General features: G+C 36.7%; 1 protein-coding gene across 1 annotated transcript; it reads right to left on the reverse strand.

Moving 5' to 3' along the window:
• Nucleotides 1-7,160: 7,160 nt before the first annotated feature.
• On the reverse strand, nucleotides 7,161-7,655 carry LOC141589864 (pathogenesis-related protein 1-like). The gene has a single exon (XM_074410486.1). It carries the CDS (start codon nucleotides 7,653-7,655, stop codon nucleotides 7,161-7,163), a length of 495 nt encoding a protein of 164 aa, XP_074266587.1.
• Nucleotides 7,656-15,334: the final 7,679 nt, after the last annotated feature.

The following is a 15,334-nucleotide window of genomic DNA, read 5'->3' on the forward strand; positions in this document are numbered from 1 at the left end:
CTGGTGCCTATGTGAATGAAGTAGTGCGCTATCATGGGGTTCCTAAAGATATAGTTTCAGATCGAGACCCTCGATTTTGTTCTCGTTCTCGGATCGCATTACAGAGAGCCTTGGGTAGTAAACTACTGATGAGCACTGCTTTTCATGCCGCCACTGATGGTCAAACTGAGAGAACAATTCAAACTTTAGAGGATCTTCTTCGTGCCTGTGCTTTAGATTTCCAAACTTCTTGGGAGAAATGTTTACCTCTGGTTGAATTTCTTACAACAACAGCTATCAAGCCTCCATTGAAATGGCACCATATGAAGCTCTGTATGGTAGAAAATGCCGTACTCCAGTCTGTTGGGATCAAACCCAAAATGTTCCAATGTTAGGACCTGATTTGGTGACCGAGTCCATTGAACAAGTTAAAATCATTCGGGAGAGGATGAAGGCCGCCAGACCGTCAAAAATCATATGTCGATGTCCGTGCGTCGACCACTTTCTTTTGAGGTTGATGATCAAGTATTCCTTAAAGTGTCACCTATGAAAGGGGTGAAACGGTTTGGCGTTAAAGGGAAGTTGAGTCCTAAATATATTGGACCTTTCCGGGTGATTGAAAAGATTGGTCCCGCGCCTACCGTTTAGAATTGCCCCCAAATCCGAGCAAGGTTCACAATGTCTTCCATGTTTCTCGATGAGGAAGTACATTAGTGACCCTAGCCATGTCATCCAAGAAGAGATTCTTGAATTGGAGCCTAACTTGGCGGTTGAAGAAAGGCCAATTCGGATTCTTGAAAAAGCCAATAAGCAACTTAGGAGCAAAGTTGTACCTTTAGTCCGAGTTCTTTGGCGTTGTGGAAATGTCGAAGAAGAGACTTGGGAGACTGAAGCTTCTATGTTAGCTAAATATCCTGAATTATTCTCGTAAGGTATTCCTTTTCTTACTCTTTTTCCGAGTTACTAAGCCGTGTTTAATCATAATTAGTAAAGATATTATTCTTATTATAGAACTTTAAGCTAAAATTTTGAAAATGCTTTTATGATTTTTAATGGTTTTAACATTAGTGAATGTTAAATCTCGTTGTTGGTGACGTCCCAATAATGGGTTTTCTCATTTATTGGTGTAGAAATATTTTTATATCTTGATATGAATGTGGATGTTCTTGTCTGATCAACGAGAGTATCACCGTTTCATTGAAAAGATACCTATATTTTCTTATGATTATATTATTAAGATGTTGTATATTATAATTTCTCCTTCTAAGTTTCGAGGACGAAACTTTTTAAAAGGAGGGGTGATTGTAACGCTCCGTAATTTCGGACCGTTAATATATTTCGGAAGTAATTTATTAATCAAGTAAAATTTGATATTAATGTATTTAAAATAAAAATAATTCAAAGAAATATAATTTTATTATATTTTGAAGAAAATTATTTATTTTGATAGTTTCGAAATGTTTAAAAATAGTTTAAACCGTGTAAAAACTTTTTATTTCGAAATAAGGGCATATCGGGGAAAAATGACAACTCTTTTGAAAATTGGGTAAACGATTTTGGAAATGGGTCGTATGAGTATTCAATTTTCTTGTAATCTCGTGTTTAAGAACTTTGGTCTTGTCGGAATTTGCATTTGACAAGCGGTTCTAATTATTATCGAAACGAGCCAAAACCGACTCGTAAAATCCCGACTAAAAACCCGCTCCCTTTCCTCCTTTCCTCTCCTATCCCGCGGCACCCCCTCCCCCTTTCCTTTTTCTGATTTTTCTTTCTATCTTCATCTTCCTCTATGTTCTTAAAGCTTCCAAAAAAACAAAACACTATTTTCATCAAATTCAAGCTAGTTTTCACCATAATTTCTTCATTTCTTGACGGATTTTCACATAATTTATATTTTCGGAATCCTCTCTTCGAGATCTACCTCCTGGTATATTTTAATTTCAGTTTTATTGAAGTTTTTTTAAGACGAATTTCGGTAATTTCGGTATTTTATACTTATTATTGTGTTTTTATTGTTTATTTAGGTGAAGATTTGGAGGAAGAGTTTGGGGACTCGTATATTGTCGAAGATAGCGGCTAGTTGCTTGTTAGGGTTTGGTTTTCAAGGTGCTAATTGCTCATTTTCTAGCTTAAGGTAACATATTTCGAGTTACTCGACGAATAATCGTCACATTCTTTGCTTTTTGTATATTTTTGTGATTTTTGGTTGAATAGTAAATTTTCACATGTTTAAAATGGGTTGCATGCATGTCTTTTGTTAGTTTAAGATAACATGTTAGTATTGGGAACGATTAATTATGTTTCAGACGGTGTTAAACTGAACAAAAATGGAGATATGGAGGTGTGGGGGTGGCGGCAGCAGGCCCGACAGGCCCACGGCTGGCCCGGGTCGGCCCGTTGCTTGTTTCACGGTTTTTCATGCTTTGTTCATCACTTTAGGTTCATTAATGTTATAGTTAGAATAAGTAACATATGGTTAAACCTTTGAAATGAATAATGTTAATGGTAAAAATTATGTTTATATTGGTAGTTGCACATGTTAGGGTAGATTATAAGATGAAATTGTAATGATTAGGCTCAAAATGAATTTTATAGCGATAATTGTAATGTTTTGATGATTGTGCCGAAAACTGAGCCTTGGTCCCTTTGACTGGTTCGATGTCAGCCAATTGTGTGATTGGTCACCGCAATTTAACCCGCACTGCCGCAGTCGGGGTTGCGGGTAAAAATTCGGTTGGATGAAATTTTATATGAATTGGATAATCGGCCTTTTTCTTGTTTTAGGCCATTTATCAAGTTTTTAGTTCGCATGTATAGTTGGTTGAATTTAATAGTTTCTTATATTGTAGAAACGGCCCTAGATTCCCTGAAGCCTTTAATATTGTTAATATTGCTAGAATTGGTATTGTATACTTCTTGCAGGTTGTTGTGTTTGTCATAGATAGGTCTTTATAGTCTTTGACGAGTATATGTTCACTGCTTAATAGCCTTTGTGTTCCTGACTTGTTGGGATTATATCCAAGTTGGGGCATGACCTCGTTACTTGTTTTGATAGTAAGTGGTCAGCTTAAGTACTAGCCAACCCTTTGGTGGACTCCTTAGGGTACTCACTTTGTTTTAGAAAAATTGTGGGTCTTGGGTGCGGTGGTGTGTATCCGCATGTCTAGGTCTGCGCAGATTTTAGGCTAGGGTTGTGTTGTGTCTTGGCCATGTTTTATTAATATTAACCGCTGAGCCAAGATACCGGTTCGATTACCTTTCCTACCTCGTGGTATAGACTCGAGTTACAGAATGACTATTGACGGGACTAAGAACTTATGCCTGTCTTTGATATATTGCCCTTTCTTGTATGGTGATTTTATGAATTGTAATAGGTGAGATGTAAGCCGGTTACAATTGATAAAGTTTGGATTACTATTTGTTATATGTTTCACATGATAGTTTAATTTGGTCAGTTTAGGGGTCATATGTTAGAATACTTGATAATTGAATTATTTATCATGTTGTTTACATGTTTCATTACATGTTACATTAAATATGACGTTTCGTGGCTGGGAGGACTCGAAGTTACTCCCCACTGAATTGTGGCTTTCGTGTTTGTATAAAATGCGAATGACAGGTTGAAGATTTAGATGGGGACACAGACGAGCTAGTGAGCAAAAGAACCTTGGACCTAGTTTGGCTATTTTTGTAGTAAACCTTTTAACTCTTGGTTATGTATATATTTTGAAGGGACATATGTCTCCCTCATTTACCTTGGGTTTGTATCTCTATGTTCTCGCAACTTTAGTTGGGTTATGTAAATTAGTTGGTTTGCATTTGCAGGTTTTGGGCACTCTTAAGTTGGAATTGTTTGTGAATGGTTTAGGAAAGTTTTAAAAATTACAGGTTTTATCTAGTTGAACCAATTACAAACATATCCTGTCAGTTTTTCTGTAGAATTTACGTATTTATTTAAGGCTAAAATTTGAGGGTGTCACAAACAGATAACAATAATCACAACAAACATGTCTTACAAAGAACAGTAAACTGAGTAGGGAAACCCTACCTTAGCAATCAACAGTGGAATGAACTCGAACAATCAGAAAGGCTCCTCTACGAAGTCTTCTCCTATACCATAATCATATAACACAATTACACATTGCACAACCCCCATATTCCCAATTCCGTAAATGTACAGTAACCCCAACGAATACTAATAACATAGAAATAGAACTTACCAACAGTAGGATGAGGAATTATACGCAAGAACTCCGAAGATTTCACACACAACAAAGCTATGGGATGATTAGGGAGTGATTAGAGAGAGATTAGGGTTAACGTAGAAATGATGAAGTTGAAATGATGTTTTAAAAACTGACGCGGGATATAAAAATAATCTTAAACACTCCCTAATCAAACCGTCAAAATAACACTCGCCAGACCGAATACTCGGTCGAGTAAAGTTATACTCGGCCGAGTATCCGCTACTCGGTCGAGTATTCACTATACTCGGCCGAGTATTCATCGGCAGAACCAAAACAACTCACAACAACAGCACTACTCGGCCGAGTAGGCTCTACTCGGTCGAGTAGTCACCAAAGAAAAACCGTAGTATTACAGACTACTCACTAATAATGCCAATTAAGGCTAAGCAAATGATAAAAATTGACACTTTAGCAATTAACATGTTATAAAATTGATCTCTACTATTAATCATGCAATTAATAACTAAGATGATGATAATTAACCAATTAAACCATAACTAAAATAAAATTAAGCTTAAAGGTGGTAACTTTAACTAGATAAGAAGTGTAAATATTCAAACTAAGAAATAAATAAAATGTAAACAATAACTAAGAAAGATAGAGGAATGAGAAAATTACCAACTATTAAAGAACAAGGAACAAGGGAGAGGAAAATAGGATAATAAAACTTAATCTTGAATTATATGAAGAATGGATGAAGATTTTGGTCTCCAAAATACAAAGGAAAAATTTGAGTTTCTCTCTCTAATTCCATAAAATGAAGCTTAGGGTTTTAAGATACGGATTTGGGGTACAAATTTTAGCCTAAAAAGGAAGAGAGATGGGGGGAACGAGTAAGATGAGGTACGTACCTCATCTTACGCTCCTCACCTTCTCCTTATACATCGAAAGTTGGTACAAAATTCAGTAAGATAAGGTACGTTATGGGCAGATGAAGTACGTCCCCTGTCTTTCGCTCCACATCTTCTTTATTAATACCAAATAATAGATGCAAATCAGCAGGATGAGGTACGTTATGGGAATATGAGATACGTCCCTCATCTTATGCACCATATCTTACAATCTAACTAGTGTTTCTAGCTTATAAACTTCATGTCCGACTTCCAAGTCACTTCGTTCTTCTTTTCCCTTGTCCAAAACTTGGTCCACCAAGGTATCTACATAAAGAAAGCACCAAGAAGAGGAATCTTGACTCAAAATATACACATGACAAACCGGGAAAATAGCAAAAAAAGAGAACGTAGAACAAGATTTGCAAAAGTAGTCAAAAATTGAACATTTTGGCAATTTAAGCACTCAAAATTAGGACTAATAAGGGTTTAGAAGGTAGATAAAACACGTGAATTAATGTGCTAACAACTAATGTGTTGGTGAATTGATATAATGGTGAATGACCAACAAGAATGAAAGAGTCCATGAGAAATTAAGAACAAGGAAAAGAAGAGTACGGAGAACGAATACAAAGCAGTGTTTTCGGAGTTTTGATCAGTCAGACACTCGGGTCGGAGACCTAGGCGGGGTCACCCGTATAACGCATACTTGAAACTTGAGAGCATTGGCGTTTTTAGTGGGGTTCCATTGAACCCCCACTGACTTCAAAAATGAGCATATATAATTAGGAGTGTTGATATGTCAGTAAGATAATGCTGGTAGAATGGTTTGTGCATGACTTTCTATGTGGGAGTTTCGGGTTCGACCCCCATTCCTTAACATTTTATTTCTTTATTATTATTATTATTATTATTATTATTATTATTATTATTATTATTATTATTATTATTATTATTATTATTATTATTATTATTATTATTATTATTATTATTAGGTTAAGTATTACTATCTCTATTATTCTATCTTGACTATTATTATTCAAGTTGTAAACTTGTAATTGGGGAAAAACTCTCTCAGAACCTTAATTGTTTTTACTAAGAAAATTATGATAAACTAATCATTTCTTCTTGGATCAACAATTGAAACTATCAATTAATTAAATTGTGAGATTGTTCTTTTTTCTTTATTTCTCAAGTATTGTTTATGTCTCTTACTCTTATTTCATGATTATTGTTTCCTCTTACTAATCTGATCAATTGATAATTTATATTTCCGCAATAAAATATTTGAGAGTAGTCGAATTAAAGACAATCGAAGACCAATTGGTTTGTTAATAGTGGATGTTTGTAGACCCAAGACCTTTTAATCATCAGAATTCATCTTACCCCCCCCCCCCCCCCCCCTCCTTGTTACTTGTACCCTTTGCTTCATACACATTAATTACACTGCCTTCTCCTCCCCATTACTTGTACCCTTTGCTTCATACACATTAATTACATTGCCTTCTCTGTGGATCGATCCTTATTACTCAATACTATATTAGTTTAAGATTTTAAGTGTTATAAATATTATCTTTGGGAGCATACGACTTCAGCTCACCAGCCCCCTATCTTTTCTTGGTTTTTGTGCCCAAATCAATAGCAAACAAATGACCGGAATGGAGGAAGTAACTTAAGCTTTTACCCCAACACGAGGGATATTGTTTACCCGTTTTTTATCCAAAAATATCAAGACGATGTTCATTAATAAATCTTAACTTTGATTGTTTTCAAACATTGAAAGACAAAATAACAATTACTATCGATAAATTGGTAAAATAAGCCAAGAATTAATAAGAGTATTGGAGCACACAAATGATAAACTCATTTTACGACAAACATGAACAAAATGAGATATATTTCGGATATTCATCCCCAATACTAACACCTTTTATAAATGGAGTGAATCCACTATTGTTAAGTGGTGTTAAAATTTAAAAATGGCCTGAATTTTATATTAGCACGGTCAAACGATACAAGTGGTTAATAAGGTGTAGGAGGACTAATAGTATTTTTAAATAAAAAGTGGAAAGAAATGGAAGAGCCTCTTAAATCCAGTACAACCTCACTGTGGAACACGGTATGGTCGCTCGCCTCGAATATTTCCAGGTGGATAGTATTCGCATACATAAAAGGGTATTTCTGAAATACCATAACATAATTTAGTGGCACAACCAATGCTCCGTGTATTATTCCAAATCATTTGCAAGTAATTTTCACAACGTCCTGTACAGTTATTTTTAGGGTAGTTGTAACTATATTTTTGTGATGCCCATTCTCCTAAAACATCCCAAGTATCAGCATCAAAGTTCCCGTATGAGCTCTCTCCATATGGACCATTAAATCGATATACTTTAATATCACATTTAGAGACTTCAATTGTCGCAATTTTCTCGAGTGTTTTATTCCATGTAATTGGGCCTACTAACACATCACCTCGTTCAGAATTATGATATTTTATGATGAGATCTTTATCCTCTTGTGTAAGTTTACACATAACCTTACAGAACAAGATTGATATTATGTAAATCAAGGCTATTGTGATTTGAATCCACCCCATTTTTTTTATAATCTATATATGAATGAATTGTCTTAGATAATTGTAAAGTTGGATATAGTGAATTTTGTCAACAAAAATATATATATAGGAGACGAATGTTTTATTGGCAGTAGTGAATTTATTTTGTTATTGAAAGTAATAGGAGTTAATCTTCATTTCATTACGTTAGGAAATGAATGTTTTATTGGTAGAAGTGAATTAATTTTGTTATTTAAAGTAATAGGAGTTATCTTCGTTTGATTACGTTATTTTGTATTCCATTCTTTAAAGAACTTATAAATGAAATATGGAGTATCCATTTTATTTTCATGGTATGTTATTAGCAATAAATCTTACTTTGTGTGTTATTTTGCTTTTTTTTAGGGAACTACTTTGCTTAATTAGGTAGTCACTACTCTTCTCCACTTATGATCGATATTGAATCTTTGTGACTTTTTGGATGTTTATATTGTGTTCGGGAAGCCCTAGTGCGAGTTTTGATAAAGGGGTTTGGATTTGGATGATTGAACTCGTGTAATAATTCTAATTACCGTAGTTGTCTTAATCGGTGGGAGTTTACTACTATTCCAATGTTATAATCGAATTGATTTAAGTTTGAATTTGTCTTGATGTTTCCACCAGAAGTGGTCTCAAAAAATTAAAAAGCGGTCACATTTGCGGTTTTGAGACTACCTTATTAGTCGTCCCAATAGCTGGTCACAACTCACAAAATACACTATTTGGGACCAATTTATGACGGTCGTAGGGTTGAGATCTCATTAAGTCGGTCCCAAATTGGGAATGCGGTGTAAATTTGTAACGGCCACCAGTCCCAAATTGGGCATAGAGTACCAATTTTTTTACACAATATTTGTGACCATAGCGTTCCCAAAATATGGAATTTTGAAGTATTATTATTTCTACTATTTGTTCCTCACGAAACTAATTCAAATTAGAACTGGCACATACACCACATTCATGCCATCACCCAAATTCCGGGAGGCCGGGTATTGGTGAACTAGAGGCCGGTTGCTCTAAGAAATATAAGTGAGATGAAGGCCCGTGATGGTGTTTTTGAAAGAGTTAGTAAGAGTGGCCTTGATCATTTGAGGCGTTCATTGATGACCGGTTTGGATGAGAACCTCATTAGTGCTTTTGTAGAGAGGTGGCAGTCCGACACCAACACTTTTCATATGCCGTTTGGTGAGAAGACTATCTTGTTGCACGACGTTGAGAAGATCCTTGGGATACGGGTGGATGACATGAAGATTATGGAGGAGGATCCTACGAGGGAGGAAATCGGTATGAAATGGAAGGTGGCTGCCTTTTTTAGTATGCCTGTGAAAGATGTGAAACCATCATTTTACAAGGGTGGTGGAGTGACAGTTAATAAATTGATAGAGCTTGCGGAGACAGGTAACCAACATGACTCGCTCAGGGCTTACATGATGTTGTTGGTAGGACAGACTATATTTGTTCACGGACAAGTATGGTGATAGGGTTATTGCTTGTATGTTGTCGTTGTTTGATCAATTATATGATATCGGCAGTTATGCTTGGGGGACCGCGACATTGGCCCACTTGTATCGACAATTGGGGATGGCTTCGCGTAGGGAGGGCCAGGGTGTTAGCGGTTGTTTACCGTTGCTTCAGGCTTGGATATATGAGTATTTTCCCATGTTCCTACCACACTCCGAATATTATGTCGAGGGGAGACCACTTGTCGAGGCTTGGTCACAGGTTCCTCGGTTTAGGGAAGATGTTCGGTTGTTGGAGCAGCACCATCAGAGGTTGGACGAGCTTAGGGCGGAGCACGTCACGTGGCTCCCTTATGGTGTTGGTCCACACAGGGCTTGCAGTATTTCGCTCTACTCGGACTTAATTAGATTTCTAGATATAGTAGATTCGTACCAGCCTGGTAGGTGCCTTCGTCAGTACGAGTATGTTCAGGTTATCCCGACACCTATGTGGTTCCCGACTGTTGACTATCGTCCGGCTAAGCCGGCTTTGGGTTATTGGCTGTCTTATGGAGATTCTCCTGATTTGGAGTAGGGCTTGAGTGATGCCGATATAGTTTTGAGAGACCATTTTGACCGGGATTTGATGCCTTTTCGGACTGATTCACGCTACATGATTTGATATAAGAATATTTCTCACCCACACTTCTACCCCCTACACGCTGTACTCAGTTTCGCTCAATCCCTTTCAGCGAGAAGCCCGAGGTTTCACGAGCTGTTAGTCGTCATTTCTCACAGATCTATAGAGAAACTTCCACGGAAAGGAAGTGGCAATATGTGCGGAGATTGGTGGATGAGATGGAGTCGTACTTCATAGCCGAGGAGCATGCTGAGAATGTTGATGCTGATGATGATAGTACCATGTAGTGTCTTTTTTATTTACTTGTTCTTATTGTTATGTATGGATATTTTTATTTGTGTTGTGTATGGATATTTTTATTCTCTTTAGTTGTGTATGAATATTTTGTTTGTGTGAACAATGTCATGCATTGAAATGAATTAGTCGACACTACATAAATCTAATTTAAAAGTTAACTAAAATAGAGTTAATGAAATTACATATATTTAATTTAAAACTTAATTAAAATAAACTTGATTAAATTACATAAAACAGGCATGACGGAATTACATAAATTTCATAAAACTTGATTAAAATACAGCTTTAATTAAAACATAGTTTAACGGGATTTAAAAACACAACTTTATTTAAAACATAGTTTAAATCCAACTCAATTATCTTCCGATGATGAAGATGACGATTCCAGATCTTGTAGATAATCTTCAGCTTCAATTTCTTCAGGTTGGCTAGCAACATATTGATCATAGAAATTAATGATGTCGAGTTTTGAATTTCCTAGGTTGAACACTCTACCGGCACATAATTCTGATAGTGCTGTGTAATCGAGCATGGTCAGTATGCGCTCAAAATAGACAAGGACATCACTTTTTAACCTGCGAAACTCCCACATCTTTTCGGTTAATGTTTCATCAGAAACAACCTCATCAGTAATTACTGGAGTTAGTATATCCTCCGGGCGTCCTGCTAAGATGATACAAAGCCTGCCAAGTGGAGGATTTTCAACCAAGTCCCATACAGTGGCACTTGGAATGACTAATTCAAGGGGAGACCCTAACACTTGGATAAGATGATACAAAGCCTTCCAAGTGGAGGATTCAATATACATCTTTTCGGTCACATTTTTAAATTATAATGGTCACATTTTAAATTATAACGGTCACATTTTTTAAAACTTGTAACAATATTTTTGAATTATAACGGTATTTTTGAATTAAAACGATCACATGAAAATTATAACTTTCATTTAAATTATAACGGTCACATTTTAAAATTATAACGCTCATATTTTTAATTATAACAATCACTTTTTCAAATTATTACATAATCAAACTCCAAATACATTATCAAAGTTTAATCTCCTTGCAGTTTCTGAGTGAGTTGTTGTGGAACGCCGTCTTCGGCGACGAACTTTAGATGTCGTTCCCATTAACGTATGCCATTTCTCGAAGTTTGTCTTGTACAAATCAGCATAGGGTGCAACTGAAGGGTCTCTTGACCCTTCCCAAAAAGGGTCGTTTGGTGGCATCGGTGCTTCTCTCGATGGTACACGACAATACAATCTCATCCAATGGATATGGTAATTTACTATTCATAAAACACCGTATGGCCTCGACACGTGAGCTGTGGGCCTTAGGGGTAAGTATGTATTACATTGCCAAGTACGCTGGTCTCCAACTTCACTCTAGGCGATGACACAAATAGTCCAGTTAAACAACGATGTAAGACAAACAAATATTCCTCGTACATCCAATGGTGAGTCCCACAACCTCCACTGTCGGTAAACTCGATCTGTCTCAATGTGTGCTGATATCTGGTCAAACTCGTAGGTATCACACAACTATCATCAAAAAATTCCTTGTAGAGATTGTATGCCTTAATCTCCCTTCCACACCAGACTCTCATGACTAAATGGTCATTTTCCCGACCCCGTGTAGCATGCGAAATCGCCCGATCAGTGACAACGATAGAAATAGTTGAACCCGTACAATTGAGTAGCTCCTCTAATCTCTTCGACATCCACCCATAATCGTCTTCCGACTCTGACGGAAGGAGCACCGCAACAACTAAGAAGAAAGAACCACACGGTGTTACACCAACAACCTCAACAAGAGCAATTTTGTAAACATTGGTCTTGTACGTCGAGTCAATAAGAACCACATGTGGATAAGCACGGAAGAGTTTAACGGCTTTCGGATGAGTCATAAAAACATGATTGAGCTCCTTTGTCTTAGGATCTGATTTGTGCCATTCCACACACATAGCAGCAAGCCAGCAACGGCTAGAGCCAACATTTGTTGAGCGGTATTCCGTGTTCCTCTAATTTCATGTTGAACCTTATCTGCCTCGCTATAAATTTTGGTGCTTTTAGGTTGGGGTTTATCGGGGGTTCTTTGATGAAGACCATTTTAATATCTCTTGGGGGAATCAATTTCCGGACTTGTTGCCTTACAAACTCTTTCTCTCCGGCATCTAAACCAGCAGAATGCCTATCACCGTCTTTGTACTTTGCTACTTGGTGGTTGTGATATCCACGACTCTCCGAGGTCAAAATGCTCCAAACAAACGACTCCTTCCCATTTATATCATTAGCACGGTTCTCCACGGCTCAAACCTGGAACAAACACCAACACTTAGATGTACATTTCTTCTTCGGTTTATCGGGCTCGTTGTGATCGATCTTCTTTCTGTTTCGCCCGTACCTTGAACAACGAAAGTATGAGCCCTGCAATTCGGGTTGTTTATGATTTTTGGACCCATTTTATGCTTTTACTAAGGCAAACTGATACCATCGTTTAGTACCAAAAATAAATACTTAAAACAACTAACAGAAGCTAGTGGAAGTAGGGTCGATCTCCACAGGGAGGCGGTCACTATCTACTCGTTAATTCAGTCCGTCTGAGGTCACAAGATGGGGGTTTGAGTATTGTTCTAATCTACGGAGATTAATAGAGAAATAAAGCAAAGAGAAATAAAGTAGAGTTTTGACGAGTTTATCAAGTAAAGAAAAACAGCCAAGACAGTCGGTTCACCATGATTCTCAAGAAGTCTAGTCTAGGGTCTTAGGTCAATGCAAATCTGGTCTACAGGGTAGTGAAAAGGTCCTTCCGGTCCGCTATTCACCTTAAAACATTACTAACTTAGCTTCCGCCCTCATTAGAATGCTCTAATGTTCACTGCAGGTCTTACCCCTTCCACTCCAGCTCAAGGTGTACCAAGGTTAATCATCTAATTGCGCCGACTCAAGTAGACAAGAACAGTTAATTGCAGTGATTAACAGCATAGATCTAATTCGCACTAAACCTTAGTCTCCTATTCATAATTCCCTTAAAATCATGGCTCCCCCATGTCCCAGCAAAGATAATTAGTTATGCATAAATAGAAATAGAACAAGAACAAGAGATGAAGAAGAAACAAACATAATAAAGAAACGAGCAAGAGAGAAATAACATAAAAGAGAGAGAGAATTACAAGGAATACGGTCCGGAAAAGAGAAGCAAAACATCGAGCAGTATCGAAAGGTAAAATAACTCTCTAAACCTAATGACGTCTTTCCTATATATGGGAAAGATAATTATTAACCTAATGCGATATTAAAACCCTGCGGCAGATAGAAAAGTACTCGATCAAGTACTTTAAAACTCCTCTATCGAGTAAGTTATAGAAAAACCTCTCGATCGAGTAGAAAATCTACTCGATCGAACATTATCAAAAAGAGTCCATTCGATCGAAGACAATAGGTGCTCGATCGAGCAAGATAGTTCTCGATCGAGTAATTTTCAGCGCACAATTCCTGCTTCGCGCGCTGAACTTTAAAGGGCCGCCATTTCTTCGTTACTTGGGCAAACAAAGCGTTTTCGGGTTCGTTGGAAAGTTAAGAGAACAAGATTTCATATTCAATTGAAATCACTTGAAAATCCGTTGTAGAACTCGAGATATGGCTCTTCAAAGTGGGCCCTAGTAATTTGAAATTCTTCCTTTGTTCGCCTAGCTATCTTACTTCTTTGCGCATCTCAAAATAGTAGTCTCCAAGCTCCGACTCAACTCATCTCCTAAATGACTACATAGGGACATGTTTTAGGCTTGATTACGCTCCTCTACGGTTCATACCTACAAATAATACAAGAGAAACCAAAGTACCCAATTCGGAGGACATTTGTACCTAAACTACTAAATATGCATAGAAATGCGTGCAAGTGCGATACAAAATAGTCTATATAAAATTCACGCATCAAACTTCCTCAAACCAAACTTTTGTTTGTCCCCAAGCAAATTAAATACAAAACTAATGGAACAGAAAATAAAACTCAGAGCTAGCTACAAATTATCCACTTAAACCGATTTAATGCAAGCACTAATACTTATAGAAAAAACTGTCAAATGGAAACGAGTTATAAGATGTTTATAATAAAGCTGAACCGTCGACCTTGAAAGACCTTTGATAATGGACTCTCACGGGTCACTCTTTTCTCATGGAGCAAAGGGTACACAAACTCACTAATCAAACCTAACATACTCCTCATAAGATATAAATAAGGCATAGGAGTAAAACCGTCTCATCAATACAAACTCTTTTTTCATTCTTTTTCTTTCTTCTTTTTTACGGCTTTTTTTTTTTCTTTTTTTCTTTTCCTTTTATTTTTGTTCGCGTTTTTTTCTTCTTGTTTTTCACACATCCTCCTCCTTCTTCCATAAATTACCAACTCCAGATAGTCATTTCAAACAAAACTTGGCACAATAAATTATATACCGCAAAAACATCCACTAACTAGCTTGACAAGGCATGCTAAATTTGGTTGTAGTTAAGGGTCAAAAGGCAAATTTGGCTAAATGTGGAGTTAAATGGGTAAAAATGAAAAAAAAAAAAAGAATGCAAGCACCTCCCTGCATGTGACACCAACCACTAACCCGAATGTATGTACGCAAAAAGCAATTGAATTTCATATACGTGCAAATTAATGATACATGTTATGCAAGGAGTAACTACTCACAATCCTACATGAACTGGTTACAAATGACACCAGTTTGTAAGGCTATAAATATTAGAAATTATAAGTAGGTTGCCAAAATCTCAGGTCAAGTCTATTCGTTCAGCTAAAATTTAACATTAACTCGTAGATTTGCAGAAGACAAAGCTAAAGATAACTAGTAATTAGTTTATGCAAGGATTAAGCAAAATGACAAATTATAGAGCAATTTCATCATTCAAATCTACCGTTCCAACTCAACCTATATGCTAAAATAAACGTGAAATTTGTGAATTTTTTGAAATTTTTAATTTTTATGAGATTTTTGAATTTTCATAAAAATAAACAACAATGCATACATAAATTAAACGTCACAACATAAATGCAATAAAAACAACATACAAACACAGATATGGATGCATAACCTCCCCAAACCAAACCGTACAATGCCCTCATTGTACCCAAAAAATAGGGAAAGGAAATGCAAACTAAAAAGGAGAGAGTGAAGATGCGGAGAATTTACAAGATTACGCGAAGAAGGGACCTCCCCAAACCAGCCAACAACATGGGAGGTCACTAACAGCTCCATAGAAAACCAATGGAAATGAATCCAAACGACTGAACTCGATCGAAAGAATT

The sequence above is a fragment of the Silene latifolia genome, chromosome 7, assembly GCF_048544455.1.
Source record: "Silene latifolia isolate original U9 population chromosome 7, ASM4854445v1, whole genome shotgun sequence".
Taxonomy (NCBI): domain Eukaryota; kingdom Viridiplantae; phylum Streptophyta; class Magnoliopsida; order Caryophyllales; family Caryophyllaceae; genus Silene; species Silene latifolia.